Genomic DNA, 20,165 nt, shown 5'->3' on the forward strand with positions numbered 1-20,165 from the left:
ATTCATAATCTGGTCTGAAAATTGAAAAATCCGAAATTGATAGTAAATAGTTTCTAAAGTTCATGAAAATCTCACAGCATGCTATTTTTACTTATATCTTACTACTCTAGAAATTTCAATGAATTTAGATTTCTATTTCTAGTAGTTTCTGTGTTATTTTTGTAATCTGGTCTCGTTATTGTTAAATCAAAATTAAATATGAGCTGAATGTAAAAATCTGTAAAAATATTCCAGTAAGCTACATCCCATCATGTCTTGCTGCTGTAGAAGTTTCAATTCATTTCAAATTGATTTTCAATAATTTCACTTGTAAAATCACTCATATAGTTTAAAATTGATAAAATCCATTGAAAATTCGAAATTAATTAAAAATCATCATAAAGTTTCTAAAGAACCTTGAATTTTTGTCATATATTAATTCCTAAATCCATTAAAACAGAAATTTTAGGATCTTTAGATTTCCCTGGAAAAATGGCCAGTGCATCCATAATCATATCCCTATTGCACTCGATTTTTGACAATTTGAACATTTAAGCTATAGCATGTTGTTGGCTCCGAGGTTACTGTCCACGGAAATCCTGAGATATGCCAGGCAATAAGATGCTATAACTTAAGTATTAAATTGCACAAGGAAAGAGCGCACGATTCCCTTCCTTGGATGTTATTCTAGGCGGAAATTGGTGAACCCTAGAGCCATTAGTAATCCTTAAATGTCCAGAAACTGAAAATCTTTGAAATATGAAATTCATTAACTTCAAGAACTTGAATCGATTTGTCTCGAGTCTTTCAGAACCATTGGATAATGGTTTCCGATATAAGAACCATTAGAGCCCAATTTAGGAACACTGGTGTCAGGTCGTGTCCTAGGTTTTAGGGAGTCTTAGGTTTTAAGGAGTCCTAGAGTTAGGAGTCCAGCCTCATCACGGACGCTTGCTATGGATAGCAACCGTACCATAGGTCTAGTTACACTAGTCGCCCAATCTTTCCCTAGGACAAGCCTAGTAAACTAGGATGTAGGCTAACCTGCATTAGTCTAAGGAATAACTTGCATTTAGATAAGAATCATATAGCATCTTAGATGAAATCCTAGGATAATAAAATCCTCAACTTGAATTAAATAACTTCTCCTAAAACTGTTGAAACAGTCAATCCCGTCTAGGTCGGTGTCTTAGTCGAGTTAGGCATAAGTAGCTTAGCTTAAGTGCACTGAACTACGTCGACTCTGATCCCAGTGAGGCTTGGGTACGTAGGTAGCTTGGATGTCTGATGGCATACCAACCGCGAGTCGGCTCCACAACAAATTGTGGGGTTTTGTATATTAATTTTCTTCTAAATTCTTAATTAAATCACTTAGGACTTTCCATGAAATTAGAATTTTAGGAGAACTTTCACTTAGATTGAATCCAGACAAATTAAGAAATCAAGATACACAATTAGGATTCACATTGAAATTAGATTTTAGGATGCATGTCACATAGTTCGCACACTAACATAGAGTTAAATGAGCCATTTAAAAGAAATTCAAAAGAGTTAACTACTGGAATTGAAGACCGATTATCGGGCAGGAATGGTGCATGTGGTGGATAACTCCCCACACCTTCCATTCTCGTAACCAGGTAGCGAGTCTAGATTTTTGGTTAATTATGGGTCCTAGATCTCACATCTAGGTGGCGACTCTGTCAGTCTCTTTTGTGTGGAATCCGGATTGTCTTAGAGATCCCAAGTTCACATAAAAGATGAATTAAAATCAACAATAAAAATGCACACGCCAATCGCGTGGGTACGAGAGACCAAAAGAGAAGGCATGGCGGCTCGCGCCCCACCCCTCTCACGGGATCGGGTCCCACAGGTGTTGAAGGTTTCCTGAAGGTCGGAGATGTGTTTGGAGGCTTCCAAACTTTTCACCAGTATGTCGTCAACATACACTTCTACGTTCCTTCTGATTTGCGCCCGGAATAGCTTATTTACGAGCCGCTGGTAGGTGGCGCCCGCGTTTTTTAACCCGAAGGGCATAACGGTGTAACAGTAGACGCCCTGATCGGTAATGAACGCTGTTTTCGGGATGTCTGGTTCTTGCATTTTTGCCTGATTGTAACCCGAGAAGGCATCCAAAAAGGTGAGGAGCTAGTGCCCGGATGTGGCGTCGATGAGCTGGTCTATACACGGGAGGGGGTAGGGGTCCTTCGGGCAAGCCCGGTTTAGGTCTGTGAAATCTATACAGGCCCGCCAGCCTCCACTAGCTTTTTTGTCCATGACAACGTTGGACAGCCACTCGGGGTACTGGATTTCTCTGATAAACCCGGCTTGTAGTAGCTTCTCTACTTCGGCCTTTATGTGAGTTTAACATTCTACCGCGAAGTTCCTCTTTTCTGCCGGACGGGTTTAAGGGTCGGGTTCACGTTTAACTTGTGAACGGCCAACTCCTTAAGTATCTCGGGCATGTCCTTAGCGGACCATGCGAACATGTCTTTGTTGGCTCTGAGGAAGTCGATCATCTGGCCTCGCAAGGTGCCTTTTAGCAAGGAACTGATCCGGACTTGTCTCTCCGGCTGATCTTGGGTTATGGGGATGGAGTCTAGCTCCTCGGCGGGCTCTCCTCTGATTGTGCGGGGCCCGCTGCCGGGGGTCTTCACTATCGATTGTGAAGTTCTCGGCCGGCGCGTTGGTTCCTCTTAGGCTTGCTGCGTAGCATTGGCGTGCTATCATCTGCTGCCCCGGACTTCCCCTACTCCGGTTGGGGTGGGGAATTTCATCTTTAGGTGGGGGGGTAGAGACTACCTCTCCCAAGTCTCTTAGAGCGGAGCGCCCTATGATGGTGCTGTAGGTGAAAGGTATGTCCACAACCATGAAGGTGGTCAGGATGGTCTTTTGGAGGGGGTATGTCCCGAAAGTCAAGGGTAAGTTGATTTTACCATTGACCCGCACCGATGCCCCGGAGAACTCGTAGATGGAATACTCTGCGGGTCCCAGCCTCTCTTGGCCAAGTTTCATTTCTTCGAAGGTTCCGAGGTGTAACATGTTGACGGAGCTTCCCGTGTCAACCAGGATCTTTCCTATGTCGAAGTTGGCGACAACTAGCCTGACGACCAGCGCGTCGTCGTGCGGGGTTTGTAGTCCGTCGTGGTCTTCGTGGGAGAAAGTGATGACCTGATCTTGATGGGGCGGATCCGCCCGGGCCTTTTTGGATGGCATTTCCATGGAGAACACCCGCTCTACATACACCCGCCGACCAGCTGTTGTCGGCCCTCCCGCCGCCGGCCCGCCCGTGATGATATTGATTTTTCCTATAATGGTAGGCGGCTGTTCGCGGGCCTGCGGTTGCTCGGGGGGCTCTTCTTTCCGGGGGCGCTGGTGGCGGCGCGTGTCGTGTCTGCTGTGGGATCGACGTCTGCTTCGGGAGCAATGCCTGCCCGGGGATCAGTGTTAGCTTGTGGATCGGCGGCAGCTGCTGGACCGGCGCCTACTGGGTGACTGACGCCTGCCTCTGGGGTCGTCGGGCGGATGTTGGACCTCGCGCGAGTTTTTGCCAGGGCTCCTGAGATATTGATTCAGTTGCCCTTCCTCGGCCAGTTTTTCCAGCTGGAGGCAGAGGTGGAAACAATGGTCAGTTTCGTGGCCGTGGTCCCCGTGGAATTCGCAGAACTTTTTGGCGGACCGCTTCTTTAGGTCCGTGGCCATTCTCTTGGGGGGGATCAGGAGACCCTGATCTCTGATAGCTAGTAGGACATGGGAGAGGGGAACCTTCAGTGGGGCGCTTCCCAGTCTTTCAAAGACGGGGACGGGGTTCCAGCCCGCCTGTCTTTCCTCGGCTCGTGGCCTCATGGCCCTTCGGCCGTCGTTGTTTTTTCTTTCATCGGGGCCAAGCTGATTCTGCTCTCGGGCGCAGGCTTCTTCTGCTCGCACGAACTTGTCAGCCTTGGATTCGAGTTCCTGCAGGTCCCGTGGTGGCTTGAGGGTGAGATGCAGCTTGAGATTCGGGTCGGTGGTGGCATGCTTCAGTGTGGCGATCGCTATTTGGACGCCCATGTTAGAAAGCTGGGCCAATTCGGCGTTGAATTTTAACATGAAGTCTCTTAGGGTCTCGTTTCTTCCTTGCCGGAGGGCTAAGAGGGTGTCCGGTGGATCGTGGCGGAGGCGGTTGTTGGCGAACCTTGTGCTGAACTTCCTTCTGAATTCGTGGAAGGATGCAATCGAGTCGGGCTCTAATCTCATGTACCAGTCATTAGCGATTTTTCTCAACAGGGAGGCGAAGGCCCTGCACATGAATCCGTCCGACGCGCCCCGGAGTGTCATCACCCTTTTGAAAGTTTGGAGGAACTCGAGGGGGTCTGTACTTCCATCGTATAGACCGAAATGGGAGAGGTCTATTCCTGCTTCTGCTGGGGTCTTCAAGACCTCCGAGGTGAACGGGGATGCCGTTTCCCTCTCCCATTCGTCGATGATGCCGTGGGTATAAGGCTTCTTCATTTCCAGTTTTACTTCTCGGATTTGCCTTTGCAGGTCGGCTATGGGATCCATGCTGGGTGGTTGCGCTGAGGTTGCTACCTCGTCTGCCCGTGCTGGGGGCGGTTCCTGGAAACAAGCGGTCCGGGCAGGGAGAGCGCGGCTTAGCGTAGCTTGCTTCTCGTCATTTCGCTGGTGTCCCCTAGCTGCGGGGGGCAAAGGGCTATTCGCCGATGGGAACGGTGTCCGGTGAGTCGGTGCTCGCTTTCGCCGGGGACGACGCTCCCCGGGCTGTTCCTCGCCGCCTTCGTCATAGGCTTCCGTCAGGTCCTGCGTTGTCAGGGGCCTCCCAGGGGCCGGAGGGTCCGGCGGAGGCAATCGTTGGAGTAGTTCTCGGCGGAGTTCGTTGAACATTTCCATGGTGGGGACCATCTGCGGTGCGCTGGAGGAGGGCTGGTGTCGGCCCGAGGGCGGTGAATTGGGCTCCCGGGAGCTTGAGGTGTTGGTTTGTGCATGTTGAGCCTGGCTCCTGGTCATCACCCTTATTTCTTGCTGTTGGGTGTGGTTTCTCATCGCCATAAGGCGTTCAGTACTCGACGAGTCCAACGGATGGCGCCAATATGATGGCGTCTGAATCCGGGTCTGCGATCGCGCGGTCGGTAGAGGGCCTCCGCGGGGTCTGCAATCACAAACAAAGGGGGTCAGGGGGTCCGGGGTGGGTCCCGGACGACCACTTCGACACCCAAGTCAGATCCTTCGACCAATCAATATAAAGGACAGCGAGAAGAGGAAGGGGTTTGATCAGGGTTACAAGGACCAAAATGCGGGTTCTTTTCTGGGTGTGTGAATGAGTGGGTCGGAGGGGACTAGCAGGGAGAATAGGATTGAGTTCCTAATCTCCTCTGTTGTTGCCTCGCCTCTTTCTCCCGTTGTTCTGCGGGAGCTGAGAATGGGGGAAGTCTTCCTAAAGACGTGGATCCCCTCTCTTCTTCCTTTCCCTTCCTTTTAAATGCAGGTGTGCGGGCCTTTTCATCATTATGGAGAGAAAACCTTCCTTTGCAGGATTGGGCCGTCCCCCTGCTCCGCCGGCGCGCGTGGCTTTGCCGGGTGTTTCCTTCCATAACTTGTGATGATGAGGCCTGGACGGTGAGAGGGCAACACGTGTCATGATTGTGTAGTCTTTGCCGTTTTCCCACGCCTTTCTTCATGATGGTTAGACTTTATTTGTGCATGGGCGACACGTGGCGATATCTGAGAGCGACGCTGTATTTGTGTCCCATCATACATGTCTAAGGCTCACGAAACAAAAGGGTAAACTACACTACAGAGCAAACACAGGCTGCTGTGAAAGTGCCAAAGGGGATGCTCCTGCCTCAACGATGGAAAACCTTGTAAGTACGCACCCCTTTTACATCTAAAATAGAAATGACGTAAAGGGAAATGGTTGCTCTAAAATGGAAAAGGAAAAGTAGAGAAATTCAATGCAAAAAGTAAGGGTTTCGGTGGAAAACGAAGGAAGCTTCGACTTCCCTTCTCTTTGGAGGAGCTATTCTCTCATCTTTGTGTTATCGCTTGTAACTTCTTGTTGTTGCCGTTATTAAAGAAGAAGAAGCTCATTCCCGTGGACATAGGCCATTGCCGAACCACATAAATATGTTGTCTCTGCTGTGTGGTTTGCTTTTGGTTTCCTTGCTTTTCAAGGAAACCACCCACAATTATTCTCTGCTTTATTATATTAAAAACACCCAAATGTTGATAAAAAAGAGCAAAAGGGAATTCAAATGGTTGTGTTTGTGTTTTACCAAGAATCCAAAATGACGAGTTATTTTTATCTTAAAAAACACAAATGGTGATTAAAAAAAGACTAAAAGGAATGCAAATTGATGGGGCACAAATACGGCTACGCTCCCAGGTATCGCCACGTGTCATCCATGCATGAGCAGAGCCCAACCATCATGAAGAATGGCGTTGGAAAACGGCAAAGACCACACATTCACGACACGTGTCGCCCTCTCGCCGCCCAAGCCTCATCATCACAAGTTATGGAAGGAAATGACCGCCAAAGCCATGCGCGCCGGCAAAGCAGGGGGACAGCCCAATCCTGCGAAAGAAGGTTTTCTCTCCATAATGATGAAAGGGGCCGCGCGCCTCCCTTTAAAAGGGAGGAAAAGGAAGAACAGTGAGAGGCCCTTTCGCTGAAAAGAGGACTTTACCCATTCTCCACTCCGGACACCGGAAAAAGAGGCGAGGCAACAACAGAGGAGGCTAGGAACCCAATCCTACTCTCCCTGCTAGTCCCCTCCGACCCACTCACTCACACACCCAGAAAAGAGCCCGCGTGCTGCCCCTGGTAACCCTGATCGAAACTCCCTTCCCCCTCTCGCTGTTCTTTATATGGATTGGTTGAAGGATCTGACTTGGGTGTCGAAGTGGTCGTCCGGGACCCACCCCGGACCCCCTGATCCCCTTTGTTTGTGATTGCAGACCCCGCGGAGGCCCTCTACCGACCGCGCGATCGCAGACCCGGATTCAGACGCCATCATATTGGCGCCATCCGTGGGACTCGTCGAGTACTGAACGCCTTATGGCGATGAGAAACCACACCCAACAGCAAGAAATAGGGGTAATGACCCGAAGCCAGGCTCAACGCGCACAAACCAGCACCTCAACCTCCCAAGAACCCAACTCACCGCCCTCGGGCCAACACCAACCCTCCTCTAGCACCCCGCAGATGGTCCCCACCATGGAGATGTTCAACGAACTTCGCCGAGAACTACTCCAACGCTTGCCTCCTCCGGCCTCGGAGAGGCCCCCGATAACTCAGGACCAGACAGAGGACTATGACGAAGGCAACGAGGAACAACCAGGGGAATGCCGTCCCCGGTGAAAGCGAGCACCGACTCGCCGGACGCCGTCCCCGTCAGCAAATAGCCCTCTGCCCCCCGCAACTAGGGGATACCAACGGGACAGCGGGAGGCAGGCTACATGTAAGCCCAAGGGTCTACTCTCCTATCTTGTTTTGATGATTCTAAACATAATTGATTGTGTTTTTGAATACTAATCAATTTGCTTTGAAGTGTTGTGTTTGAGATAGGATTGATCATTGAAGAAACCAACACACAACATGGCCATGCTTGGAGATATCCCATACAAGAGTCAAAGGAGCTAAGTGAAGCTCACCTCATCTCTCAAGCAAGCATACACAAGATGGAAGATCAATTGAAGACCAAGACTAAAGAGAAGTTGAAAGCTACATAGGTATCATTGTACATCCTTTCTCTTTAGATTTTCAAGTCAAGGCAAAACGTTTTTCAAAGTGTTTTCAACTTGGTTTTCAAAGAACACTTAAGAACTTAAAATGCATTAGTGAATGGTTATGTGGTGGACCAACATGTTGGGACCCTCATAAACATTCCAAAATAACCATAGGAGTTGAGTTCCAAAAGCTAAAAATCAAACAAGCAATAAAAATCAAAAACTGCGGATTTTTAGGCTTCTCGGAACTCCGAGAATTTTTCTCGGAGCTCCGAGCTCGGAACTCCGAGAGTTCCCTCGGAACTCCGAGAAAAGGTCCAGTAGCATCTGGACATTTTCTCGGAACTCCGAGAAAATTTCTCGGAACTCCAAGAAATGGTCCAGTAGAAATTTTATTTCTTCTGGCCGTTGTCTCGGAACTCCGAGAATATTTCTCGGAACTCCGAGAATGGTTCTCGGAACTCCGAGAACCTTGCGACAGCTCAAAAAAGAGCCGTTGGGTTTTGAATTAAAATTTGATTTTTGTTATCTACACCCCCAAACGGTCATATTTTGAGGAGAGACTATTTATACAATATCTAAAGGATTATTTCCTCTCTCTTGATTTTTGAAAAACCCTCTTAAGCACTCAAGCAAACTTGCAACCCTTTCAAGCTTAAGATTTTTGGTTTTTCCCAAACTTGCCTTTCACTTGTGAACCTATTGAGTTTGGATTTAGAGCTATCACTTGCAATCTTTGTTGAAGAGCAATCAAGGAACTACAAAGGGCATCAAGCTTTCAAGAAGAAGCCAAGCTATCAAATCTTCCATATCTTGTATAGGTGGCTAGGGCATTCCCTTTTTAATTCTCTAGAGAGCAACCGCTTAGAACTCGGCGGAGAAGGAGAGTCTTTGTAAAGGTGTAAGGGCATCCTTGTTTAATATCCCTTGGAATTGTAACCGCCTCGGAGCCGGGCATCGTGGAGGTCTCCAATAGTGGAATCCCTCAAGTGCGACCTTGAGTAGAGTGGAGTAGGCCGTTGGCCGAACCACTATATATCGGTGTGTCATTTCTCACTCTTGCATTTCCATTATTGTTTTGGTTTGGCATTTCACTTTGTTCTTTCAATTATATTTGCACTAACCAAATATTTAATTAAGTGAAGAAAAATTCCAATTAGGGTTTATAGATAATTTTCAAAAGGCCTAATATTGAGTTAAATTCAATTCACCCCCCCTCTTGAGTATTTCAATTGGTATCAGAGCCTCGTCTCTAATTTTTAGAAAACCCTAACCGGTCTAGAGTAAAGATTCTAAAATGGCAAACTACCCTCAACACCATGAAGGTTATTCAAACACTAGGCCACCCTATTTTGATGGAACAAACTATGGTTTTTGGAAAACCAAAATGAAAATCTTTTTAACCCAAGACTATCAAATGTGGAGAGCAATTAATAATGAATACATCTTACCCACAAGAAATTTAAATGATTGGACCGAAGCCGAACAACAAGCTTCGAATTATAATGCCAAAGCCATGAATTCTCTTATTTGTGCTCTATCTCCCGGAGAATTCAATAGAGTATCAAATTTGAATTCGGCTAAGGAAATTTGGGACACTTTAGAAGTCACCCATGAGGGAACCAATCAAGTAAAAGAATCTAAAATGAACCATCTCTTTCGGCAATACGAACTCTTTCAAATGACATCCGATGAAACAATTGCCGACATGTACACTAGATTCACCAATCTTGTAAATGGATTAAGGGGTCTTGGAAAACAATTTTCCAATAGAGATTTAGTGACTAAAATCCTTAGGTCCTTACCTTTGTCTTGGGAATCCAAAACCTCCGCAATCACCGAAGCCAAGGACATGAACACATTGAACCTAGATGAACTAATAGGGTCCTTGATCACCCATGAAATGATTTTCAAAACAAAAGCACCCGAAATTGAAACTAAAATCGAAAAAGGAAAATGAATTGCTTTTGCTTGTAATATAGGTGAAAATGAAGATGCAAAAGAAGACATGGAAGATGAAGTTGCCCTCCTAACAAGAAGGATCAAATTCTTGCAAAGGAACATGGGAGGGATGAGAAATAGAAGGACAAACCCTCCATTCAAGAAGAAAGAAGAACTCGGTGATGGATCTTCTCAACCACGATGTTACGGTTGCAAGAAGCTTGGACACATTCGCCCGGATTGTCCACTCAACAATGAACCCACTTCAAACAACCGCTTCAAGAGAAGAGAAGGCAAGAAAGGAATGACCGCCACGTGGGATGAAGAAATTGAAAGCGAAGGCGAACAAAATGATGGCGAAGATTGCTTGATAGCAAGGAACGTATGCTTCATGGCCTCAACAAACGACAACAATGAGGTAAACACTTTAAATGATGTTATTGTATTAAAAGAAGTTCTTGATTCCCTACAAAATGCAAATGATGAACTTGAAATTCAATTTGATAAAATTGCATCTCTTGAAAATTCTCTTGCTAACATGACAAAAGAATTTGGTTGGTTGAAAAAGGATCATGAATTTTTAGATGATAAGAATGAAAAATACAAAGTAGAAATTCATGAGTTAAATGCTTCTATCAAAATCTTAAATAAAAACCGACAAGAACTCTCAAATGAAAACAACAATCTAAAGCATGAAAATGGTAGATTATCTTTTGAGTATGATGAACTAAAGAAACTTTTTGAAAAATTTGAAAATAGTTCGTTAAAATTGGATAGGCTTGTAAATCTTCAAAGAATGTCAAGTGACAAAAGTGGACTTGGACATAAATGGAACACTACAATATCCAACTATAAAACTAAACTTGAAAAGGTTTCTTCTAGCGGTACCAAAATTTGCTTTTATTGTGGTCTAGAAGGTCATTACAAGGTTGCTTGCTTACATGCTAAACAAGATAAGATTAAGTTGAACTCTAATGTGAAAACAAATGAACATAGCAAGATTAGGAAGATTTGGGTACCTAAGGGATCTCACTTGCCTATTCATATGTAGGTATGCCTTAAAAGCCATAACAAGAAGAACACATGGTACCTTGATAGTGGATGCTCTAGACATATGACCGGAGACCTTACTCAATTCGCATCCCTATCGCTCAAGGATGGTGGAGACGTTACCTTTGGAGATGATAAGAAAGGAAAAGTCAAAGGTGAAGGCACCATAGGTAACTCTACCTCTCCCATACATGATGTACTATTTGTTGATGGCTTGTCCCATAATCTTATTAGCATTAGTCAATTATGTGATAATGGTTTTGAAGTTGTCTTCAATCCCGATAAATGCATTGTTAAAAATAAGATAAATGGAGAAGTAAAATTCATAGGGTCTAGAGACAATAACATTTATACAATTAGACTAGATGATCTTAGACTCCAAAATGTGACTTGTCTAAATGCCATTAGTGAGGATTCTTGGCTATGGCATAGGAGGTTGGGTCATGCCGGAATGGATCTCATTTCGACCCTCTCCTCAAAAGAAAGTGTTAGAGGATTGCCTAAGTTCAAATTCATCAAGGATCACATTTGTAGAACTTGTCAATTAGGAAAACAATTGAAAAGCTCTTTTGCACCTAAAAATATGATTTCAACTTCCTACCCCTTGGAGCTACTTCATATGGATTTTTTTGGATCAATGAAGACTAGTAGCCTAGGTGGAAAGAGGTACGTGTTTGTAGTTGTTGATGACTACTCACGATTCACATGGGTCATATTTCTAGGACATAAAGATGAAACTTATGAAAACTTTCTTACATTGTGCAATCAAATTCAAAATGAAAAAGGTATTGCCATCTCCCACATTAGAAGTGATCATGGAACTGAATTTGAAAATGTACATTTTGACACTTATTGTAATGAACATGGCATAAAACATAATTTTTCCGCACCTAGAACACCTCAACAAAATGGAGTAGTAGAAAGAAAGAATCGAACTCTCCAAGAAATGGCTAGAACTATGTTGCATGAAAATGATCTCCCTAGATATTTTTGGGCGGAAGCGGTTAGCACCGCTTGCTATATCATAAACAGGGTATATCTAAGGCCAATTTCTAAGAAAACACCTTATGAGCTTTGGAAAAACTTGAAACCAAATATAAGCTACTTTAGAGTGTTTGGATGTAAATGCTTTATTTTAAACATCAAAGATAATCTACACAAATTTGATAGGAAATCGGATGATGGAATATTCTTAGGGTATTCTTCTCATAGCAAGGCATATAGAGTATTTAATAGGAGAACCCTAGTAGTAGAAGAATCCATGCATGTGACATTTGATGAAAGAGAGCCAACACCACAAGAAATGCCACATGATGAGGATGAACCCATTGAACATCTTTTTCCAAAATTGAGTGCTCCTCCTCATGCATCAACAAGTCATACATTACCTAGTGAGGAAGTAGAAAATGAAATTGATGACTCATTGCCTAGGGATAGGAGAACATTGGTAGATCATCCTGAATCCCAAATTTTAGGTGATGCCACATTGCCAGTAAGAACTAGATCATACTATCGTAGTGTGAGTAACAATTTGGCGTTCCTATCCGAATTAGAACCAAAATCCATCAAGGAAGCTGAAAAGGATGAATATTGGTTGATGGCCATGCAAGAAGAGCTAAGTCAATTCGAAAGGAACAAAGTGTGGAGGCTAGTACCTAGACCTAGTGATCATCCAGTCATTGGCACGAGATGGGTGTATAGAAATAAATTGGATGAAAATGGAATTATCACTAGGAATAAAGCTAGGCTTGTAGCCCAAGGGTACAATCAGGAGGAAGGGATAGATTATGATGAGACATTTGCTCCTGTTGCCCGTATGGAGGCTATTAGGATACTTTTGGCATATGCATCTCATAAAGGATTTAAACTATATCAAATGGATGTCAAAAGTGCCTTCCTAAATGGCTATATCCAAGAGGAAGTGTATGTTGAGCAACCTCCAGGTTTTGAAGACTTCAAACATCCAAATCATGTCTTCAGGCTTGATAAAGCTTTATATGGATTAAAGCAAGCTCCTAGAGCTTGGTATGAGAGGCTTTGCACTTTCTTAGTTGAAAAGGGATTCGAGATGGGAAAGGTGGATAAAACCTTATTTATCAAAAGAGAAAATCATGATATCCTCCTTGTCCAAATCTATGTGGATGATACCATCTGTGGCTCAACTAATCAAAAATTGTGTGATGAATTTGCAACCTTAATGAAAAATGAATTTGAAATGAGCATGATGGGAGAGTTAACCTACTTCTTAGGACTCCAAATTAAACAATACAAAAATGGAATATTTTTAAATCAAGAAAAATATACAAAGGAGTTATTAAAGAAGTATGGCATGGATAGCAGTAAGACATCAAGAATTCCCATGAGTACTACTGCTAAGCTAGAAAAAGATGAATTTGGCAAATCTGTGGATCAGAAATTGTATAGGGGTATGATAGGTAGTTTGCTCTATTTGACAGCCAGCAGACCAGACATTATGTTTACTGTCTGTCTCTGTGCTCGATTTCAATCGGATCCTAAAGAATCTCACCTATCAGCAGTTAAGAAGATCTTCAAGTACTTAAGAGGAACCCAAAGTCTAGGACTGTGGTATGAAAGATCATCTTCCTTCACTCTCATCGGATATTCAGATGCAGACTTTGCTGGATGTAGAGTAGATAGGAAAAGCACTAGTGGGACTTGCCAATTCTTGGGTAAATCACTTGTTTCATGGTTTAGTAAGAAGCAAAATTCAGTAGCTCTGTCCACAACAGAAGCAGAATATGTGGCAGCTGGAGCTTGCTGTGCTCAAGTCCTATGGATGAAAAGCACATTGATGGACTATGCAATCAAAATGGAAAATATTCTCATCCAATGTGACAATACTAGTGCTATATGCTTAACAAAAAACCCCATACAACACTCAAGAACAAAACACATTGAGATTAGGCACCACTTCATCAGAGATCACTCACAAAAAGGGGATATTTGCTTAAAATATATCAACACTGAAGATCAATTAGCGGATATCTTTACAAAACCCCTTAGTGATGATAGAATTTGTTATATCCGAAGTGCCTTAAACATTTGGAGTGCGGATCAAATTAAAGAAATTGCCAAATAAATACTTTGTGCCTTTAACCAGCTTATTTATATAGTATTTATATATATAATCTTTGTTTGGTAGTATCTGCATGAATGAGATGTCAAACTTTTAATCTTAAAAATCACTCAATTGATATTCTTAGCCTTCTTAGTTTTTCTAAGTTGGAGAGGTATCTTCACTTTAATTAAAATACCTAACATCTTGACATATGTCAACATCTCGATCATGAACAGGTATATGTGCATTACTTGGTTAAATATTTTTATACCATAAGCATTGATTTAGGGGGAGTTATCTACTCCTAAATTTTTTTTTACACCCTTTCTGTCGATGACAAAAGGGGGAGAAGGTTTGAAATTGATTATCTATTCAAATTTACTATATGCACCTCATGCTTATAACTTGTATCATTTATATGTGTGCATATATTGAGGGGGAGTTCTAGTATTCACTTGCCTACTATGTCACTCCACACACACCTCATAATCAATTTTGTTTGTCATCATCAAAAAGGGGGAGATTGTAAGCCCAAGGGTCTACTCTCCTATCTTGTTTTGATGATTCTAAACATAATTGATTGTGTTTTTGAATACTAATCAATTTGCTTTGAAGTGTTGTGTTTGAGATAGGATTGATCATTGAAGAAACCAACACACAACATGGTCATGCTTGGAGATATCCCATACAAGAGTCAAAGGAGCTAAGTGAAGCTCACCTCATCTCTCAAGCAAGCATACACAAGATGGAAGATCAATTGAAGACCAAGACTAAAGAGAAGTTGAAAGCTACATAGGTATCATTGTACATCCTTTCTCTTTAGATTTTCAAGTCAAGGCAAAACGTTTTTCAAAGTGTTTTCAACTTGGTTTTCAAAGAACACTTAAGAACTTAAAATGCATTAGTGAATGGTTATGTGGTGGACCAACATGTTGGGACCCTCATAAACATTCCAAAATAACCATAGGAGTTGAGTTCCAAAAGCTAAAAATCAAACAAGCAATAAAAATCAAAAACTGCGGATTTTTAGGCTTCTCGGAACTCCGAGAGTTCCCTCGGAACTCCGAGAAAAGGTCCAGTAGCATCTGGACATTTTCTCGGAACTCCGAGAAATGGTCCAGTAGAAATTTTATTTCTTCTGGCCGTTGTCTCGGAACTCCGAGAATATTTCTCGGAACTCCGAGAATTCTCGGAACTCCGAGAATGGTTCTCGGAACTCCGAGAACCTTGCGACAGCTCAAAAAAGAGCCGTTGGGTTTTGAATTAAAATTTGATTTTTGTTATCTACACCCCCAAACGGTCATATTTTGAGGAGAGACTATTTATACAATATCTAGAGGATTATTTCCTCTCTCTTGATTTTTGAAAAACCCTCTTAAGCACTCAAGCAAACTTGCAACCCTTTCAAGCTTAAGATTTTTGGTTTTTCCCAAACTTGCCTTTCACTTGTGAACCTATTGAGTTTGGATTTAGAGCTATCACTTGCAATCTTTGTTGAAGAGCAATCAAGGAACTACAAAGGGCATCAAGCTTTCAAGAAGAAGCCAAGCTATCAAATCTTCCATATCTTGTATAGGTGGCTAGGGCATTCCCTTTTTAATTCCCTAGAGAGCAACCGCTTAGAACTCGGCGGAGAAGGAGAGTCTTTGTAAAGGTGTAAGGGCATCCTTGTTTAATATCCCTTGGAATTGTAACCGCCTCGGAGCCGGGCATCGTGGAGGTCTCCAATAGTGGAATCCCTCAAGTGCGACCTTGAGTAGAGTGGAGTAGGCCGTTGGCCGAACCACTATATATCGGTGTGTCATTTCTCACTCTTGCATTTCCATTATTGTTTTGGTTTGGCATTTCACTTTGTTCTTTCAATTATATTTGCACTAACCAAATATTTAATTAAGTGAAGAAAAATTCCAATTAGGGTTTATAGATAATTTTCAAAAGGCCTAATATTGAGTTAAATTCAATTCACCCCCCCTCTTGAGTATTTCACTACAAACAGCCGCGCTCCCCCTATCCAAGCTACCCGCCTCCAGGAACCGCCCCTGGCTCGGGCAGAAGAAGTGGCAACCTCAGCACAACCGCCCGGAGTGGACCCGATAGCTGACCTACAAATACAGATCCGGGAGGTAAAACTAGAAATGAAAAAACCCTATGCCCACGGCATCCTCGATGAGTGGGAAAGGGAGACGGCATCCCCATTCACCTCGGAGGTCTTAAAAACCCCTGCAGAAGCAGGCATAGACCTCTCCTGCTTCAATCTGTACGATGGAAGCACAGACCCCCTCGAGTTCCTCCAAACCTACAAAAGGGTAATGACGCTCCGAGGCGCATCGGACGGATTCATGTGCAGAGCCTTCGCGTCCCTACTGAGAAAAACCGCCAACAACTGGTACATGAGATTGGAGCCCGACTCCATCGCATCCTTCCACGAATTTGGGAGGAAGTTCAACGTAAGGTTCGCCAACAACCGCCTCCACCATGATCCAGCGGATGCCCTCTTAGCCCTCCGACAAGGAAGAAACGAGACCATGAGAGACTTCATGTTGAAGTTCAACGCCGAATTAGCCCAACTTTTTAACATGGACGTCCAAATAGCGGTCGCCACACTAAAGCATGCCACTACCGATCCGAATCTCAAGCTGCATCTCACCCTCAAGCCACCACGGGACCTACAGGAACTTGAATCCAAGGCTGATAAGTTCGTACGAGCAGAAGAAGCCTGCGCTCGAGAACAGAATCAGCCCGGCCCCGATGAAAGGAAAAACGACTGCTGAAGGGCCATAAGGCCACGTGCCGACGAAAGGCAGGCGGGCAGAAACCCCGTCCCCGTCTTCGAGAGACTGGGAACCGCCCCGCTAAAGTTCCCACTCTCCCACGTTCTACTGGCCATCAGGGATCAGGGTCTCCTGACCCCCCCCCTAAGAGAATGGCCACAGACCCAAAGAAGAGGTCCGCCCGAAAATTCTGCGAATTCCACGAGGACCACGGCCACGAAACTGACCATTGCTTCCACCTCCGCCTCCAACTGGAAAAGTTGGCCGAAGAAGGGCACCTAAATCAATATCTCAGGAGTCCTGACGAAAGCTTGCGCGAGGTCCAGCATCCCTCCAACGAGCCCAGAGGTAGGCACCGATCACCCAATGGACGCCGGTCCAACAACCGTCGCTGATCCACAAGCCGACATCGATCCCCTAGCAGGCATCGCTCAAGAAGCAGACGCCGATCCCGAAGCAGACGCGACACGCACCGCCACCAGCGCCCCCGGAAAGAGGAGCCCCCCGAGCAACCGCAGGCCCACGAACAGCCGTCCACCATTATCGGGAAAATCAATATCATCACGGGCGGGCCAGCAGCGGGAGGGCCGACAACCGCCGGCCAGCGGGCATACGCGGAACGAATATTCTCCATGGATATGCCTTCCAAAAAGGCCCGAACGGATCCGACCCCCGCAACACCAGAAAACTCGCACCTAAATGGGAAGGACCCTACAGGTTCGTTCGAGCACTCCGCCCCGGGGCCTACCAGCTAGAACGTCTCGACGGGACCCCAGTCCCTCGAAGTTGGAGCATGGACAACCTCCGAGAATTTTACCAGTAAAAGAACAGGGTAAGCTCCGTGTTTTTCTTTAAAAGCATGACGAATGTTTGTTTGTTTCTTTTTGTGTCTTTATAGGCAAAGATGTATCTTTTCTCCTTAAACGAATCAATGGAATAGCGTTTCTACTTAAAGCATACGTATCTCCACTTTCCGGCCCATGATAAACGAGGGACCCGAAAGAAGACAGGGAGCGAGACAGAGGTAGCATCGGGGCCGATGCCCCGAGAATACCCTAAAACACTCCCCATGAAGAAAAGACCTCCCCCTAAAAGGGCAGGCGGGACCCATTAACCCCGAACTGATCACTCGAGGGGAAGATAGTCCTTCCGCAAAAAAAGACACCCCACGGGGTGCACCAGGAACATTCTCGACGATCAGATTAAAATTCCAAAGGCTCGAATAACCCAGAGCGCACCGTGTATATAAAGAAAAAAAAAGAAGAAAGCAGAAAAGAAGAGAAGAAGAAGGAGAATTCAAAAGTTATTACAGACCCACAAGAAAAGGTAAAATATAAGACCCAAAAAGACATCCTGGCATCACTAAGCCCCCTCAGAGGTCTCGGTAACTACAGGATCCACCAGAGCAGCCACCTCCTCATCGACCAACTCCGGTGCTTCTGCTGGTACCGACGGAGGATCGGCCTCAGCCTCGTGCATCAGTTTGTCCAGGGGAAACGAAGGATCAACCTCGTGGACACGCCGCCGGCATTCAGCAAAAGCATCAATCTCAACATCCACGCTGAACGCAGCCGCAGCCTTAAGAAACTCCTCTGAGCCACGCCACTCCTCCCACACCTTCGCCAGCTCCCGGGTGTGCGTTCGCCAGGCCACCGCCAATTTGTCCGACGCACGACTTCTCCCCTCCATGGTTTTCCGGAGGTCTTCCCGAAGCTGAGCGACAGTATCATCAAAGGTCGCTCTCTCCGCCCGGGCTCTGTCCAAATCCTCACTTAGCCACCGGTTTCGCTCCGCAAAGGCACTTATCTCAGCCTCATCCTCGAGTAGGCACTGCACCATCCTCCTGGCGTAGCTCTGGGACTGCAAAAGCAACCTATCAGAAAATTTCAGACGTGCGTTCGCCAAATGACAAAAAGAGAAACGTACAAACAGAAAACTGGCCGCCCGGTACTTACGCAAGATGTTGATTGAAAATACTGAGCCCCAAGGGCCCTGCGATCATAGCCCTCCAACTCAGCCTCGTCGCCAGGAAGGGCGGTCGTCACCCCCAGCTCCACCCCAACCCGGGGATTTGCAAGAACGCTATCCTCAACACCGATCTTCCAGTCAGGCTTAAATAGCTCTCCTCGCACCTGGAAGCTCTGCGGAGGAAGCACCACTCGTTCCAGAAGAAGTTTGGTCATAACCGCCCCCTCCATTCGACTTGGCACGTCCTCCGCAAAGACAGGAGGACGCGCCACACGAACGACATCCCCCTGTCGAGCGCCAAAAGAGGCCGCCCTCTTGGCGGACGGCTCCGACTCCGAAGGAAAAAGCCTAGCCGCCCCCTTTTCTCCGACCGCTCGAACAGGGGGGCTAGAAGGCACGGATGCCGCAAGTTTTGCCTGTGACCGGCCCAACCTGGCCGCGGCCATGAAATCGGAAGGGATCTTCTTCTGACTCGTCAGACCCTTCGTCACCACCGCTACCCCTTTTCCCTTCCCAGCGTCACCGGAAGAAGACATACCTCCTGCCAACAAAAAAAAAAGGGAAAACAACAACTGCTCAGAACGAGGGAAAGCAACCAAAAAAAAATGGCGAAACAGAGAGAGAGAAAGAGGGGAGGGGCTCACCACGAGGACTGGCGAAACTCTCCCCCATTCCCTCGCCCGTACAATGGGCCCTCTTCTCCACAGCTCCCAGCAAGCCAAGCCTCTTCAGGCTCCTCTCCCATTTGAACTCGGAAACATCGATAGCCTCCCCGGAGGCGAGCTTCCCCAAGTCAAACTTGTTATAGTCAGACTCGTCAGGGAGGGACTTCCTTCGCCACTCAACGGAGCGCCTCCAAGAGCGAGGAAAGCCCCAGCCAGTGTCCAACGGAGGGGTGATGAACACATACTCCTCCTTCCACCCTTTGATGGAGGAAGGCAAATTCGCCGCCATTGTCACCCGAGGACGCTGGGTCAGATATAGCCAGCTGTCCTCCCCCTTCACCAACGGGCTAAGGGCAACACAGGCCTTGAGCAGCGGAAGGGTAGGTTGAACGCTGTGAAGGCCCGCCTTAGCCACAAAGGCCAAGAGAGTACGCCAACTATTAGGCGCCAGTTGGGAGGGAGCCACCCGGTAAAACTCAAGGGCCTCTACTATAATACCCAAGAGCGGGAACCTAACCCCCGCCCGAAAAGCCTCCACGTAGAAAGCTACCTCTTCCTCAGTGGTACCCCCACAAACACTCTCTACAAAGGAAGGAACCCTAATCCCATAATCATCGGGAATGTGGAACTCCCTCCTAATTTTCTCTGCCGCCCCTTCTCCCAAAGTGTTCCTGAAACACGCCACCCGACCGGGGCAAATAACAGCACCAGACCGACTATCCCCAACCTCCGCCTCACGAGCAGAAAAAACTCGAGCCAGAGATTCCGAGGGAGCGGCCCCCACCGATGACCCAGAGGCCCCGGAGCTATCTCTCAACTCCGTGGGCTGCTGTACATCCTCAAAGGCGACGCCCCCACCCTCTAAAGATAACCGCCTCCTTTTTCTTGGCAGAGCCCTCTCCACCACCTCCACCGACTCAGAAGAAGGGCTCTGAGAAACAGTCACAACAGACATCGTAAACTATCAAATCGCAGATGAAATAAAAGATACGG

At 45.9% G+C, this 20,165-nt stretch overlaps 1 protein-coding gene across 1 annotated transcript in view; it reads left to right on the plus strand.

The window, feature by feature from the left end:
* Window positions 1-11,070, plus strand: part of LOC143854306 (uncharacterized) — a 56,666-nt gene extending 45,596 nt beyond the window's left edge. Inside the window, exon 2 of the mRNA XM_077364193.1 lies at window positions 9,681-11,070. Coding sequence (XP_077220308.1) covers window positions 9,707-10,690 — 984 coding nt within the window. The 5' untranslated portion in view covers window positions 9,681-9,706 and the 3' untranslated portion in view covers window positions 10,691-11,070. The remainder of the gene's footprint in view (window positions 1-9,680) is intronic.
* Window positions 11,071-20,165: the final 9,095 nt, after the last annotated feature.

The sequence above is a fragment of the Tasmannia lanceolata genome, unplaced genomic scaffold, assembly GCF_043159265.1.
Source record: "Tasmannia lanceolata isolate RefF3 unplaced genomic scaffold, GAP_Taslan_0.1 ptg000003l, whole genome shotgun sequence".
Classification (NCBI taxonomy): Eukaryota; Viridiplantae; Streptophyta; class Magnoliopsida; order Canellales; family Winteraceae; genus Tasmannia; species Tasmannia lanceolata.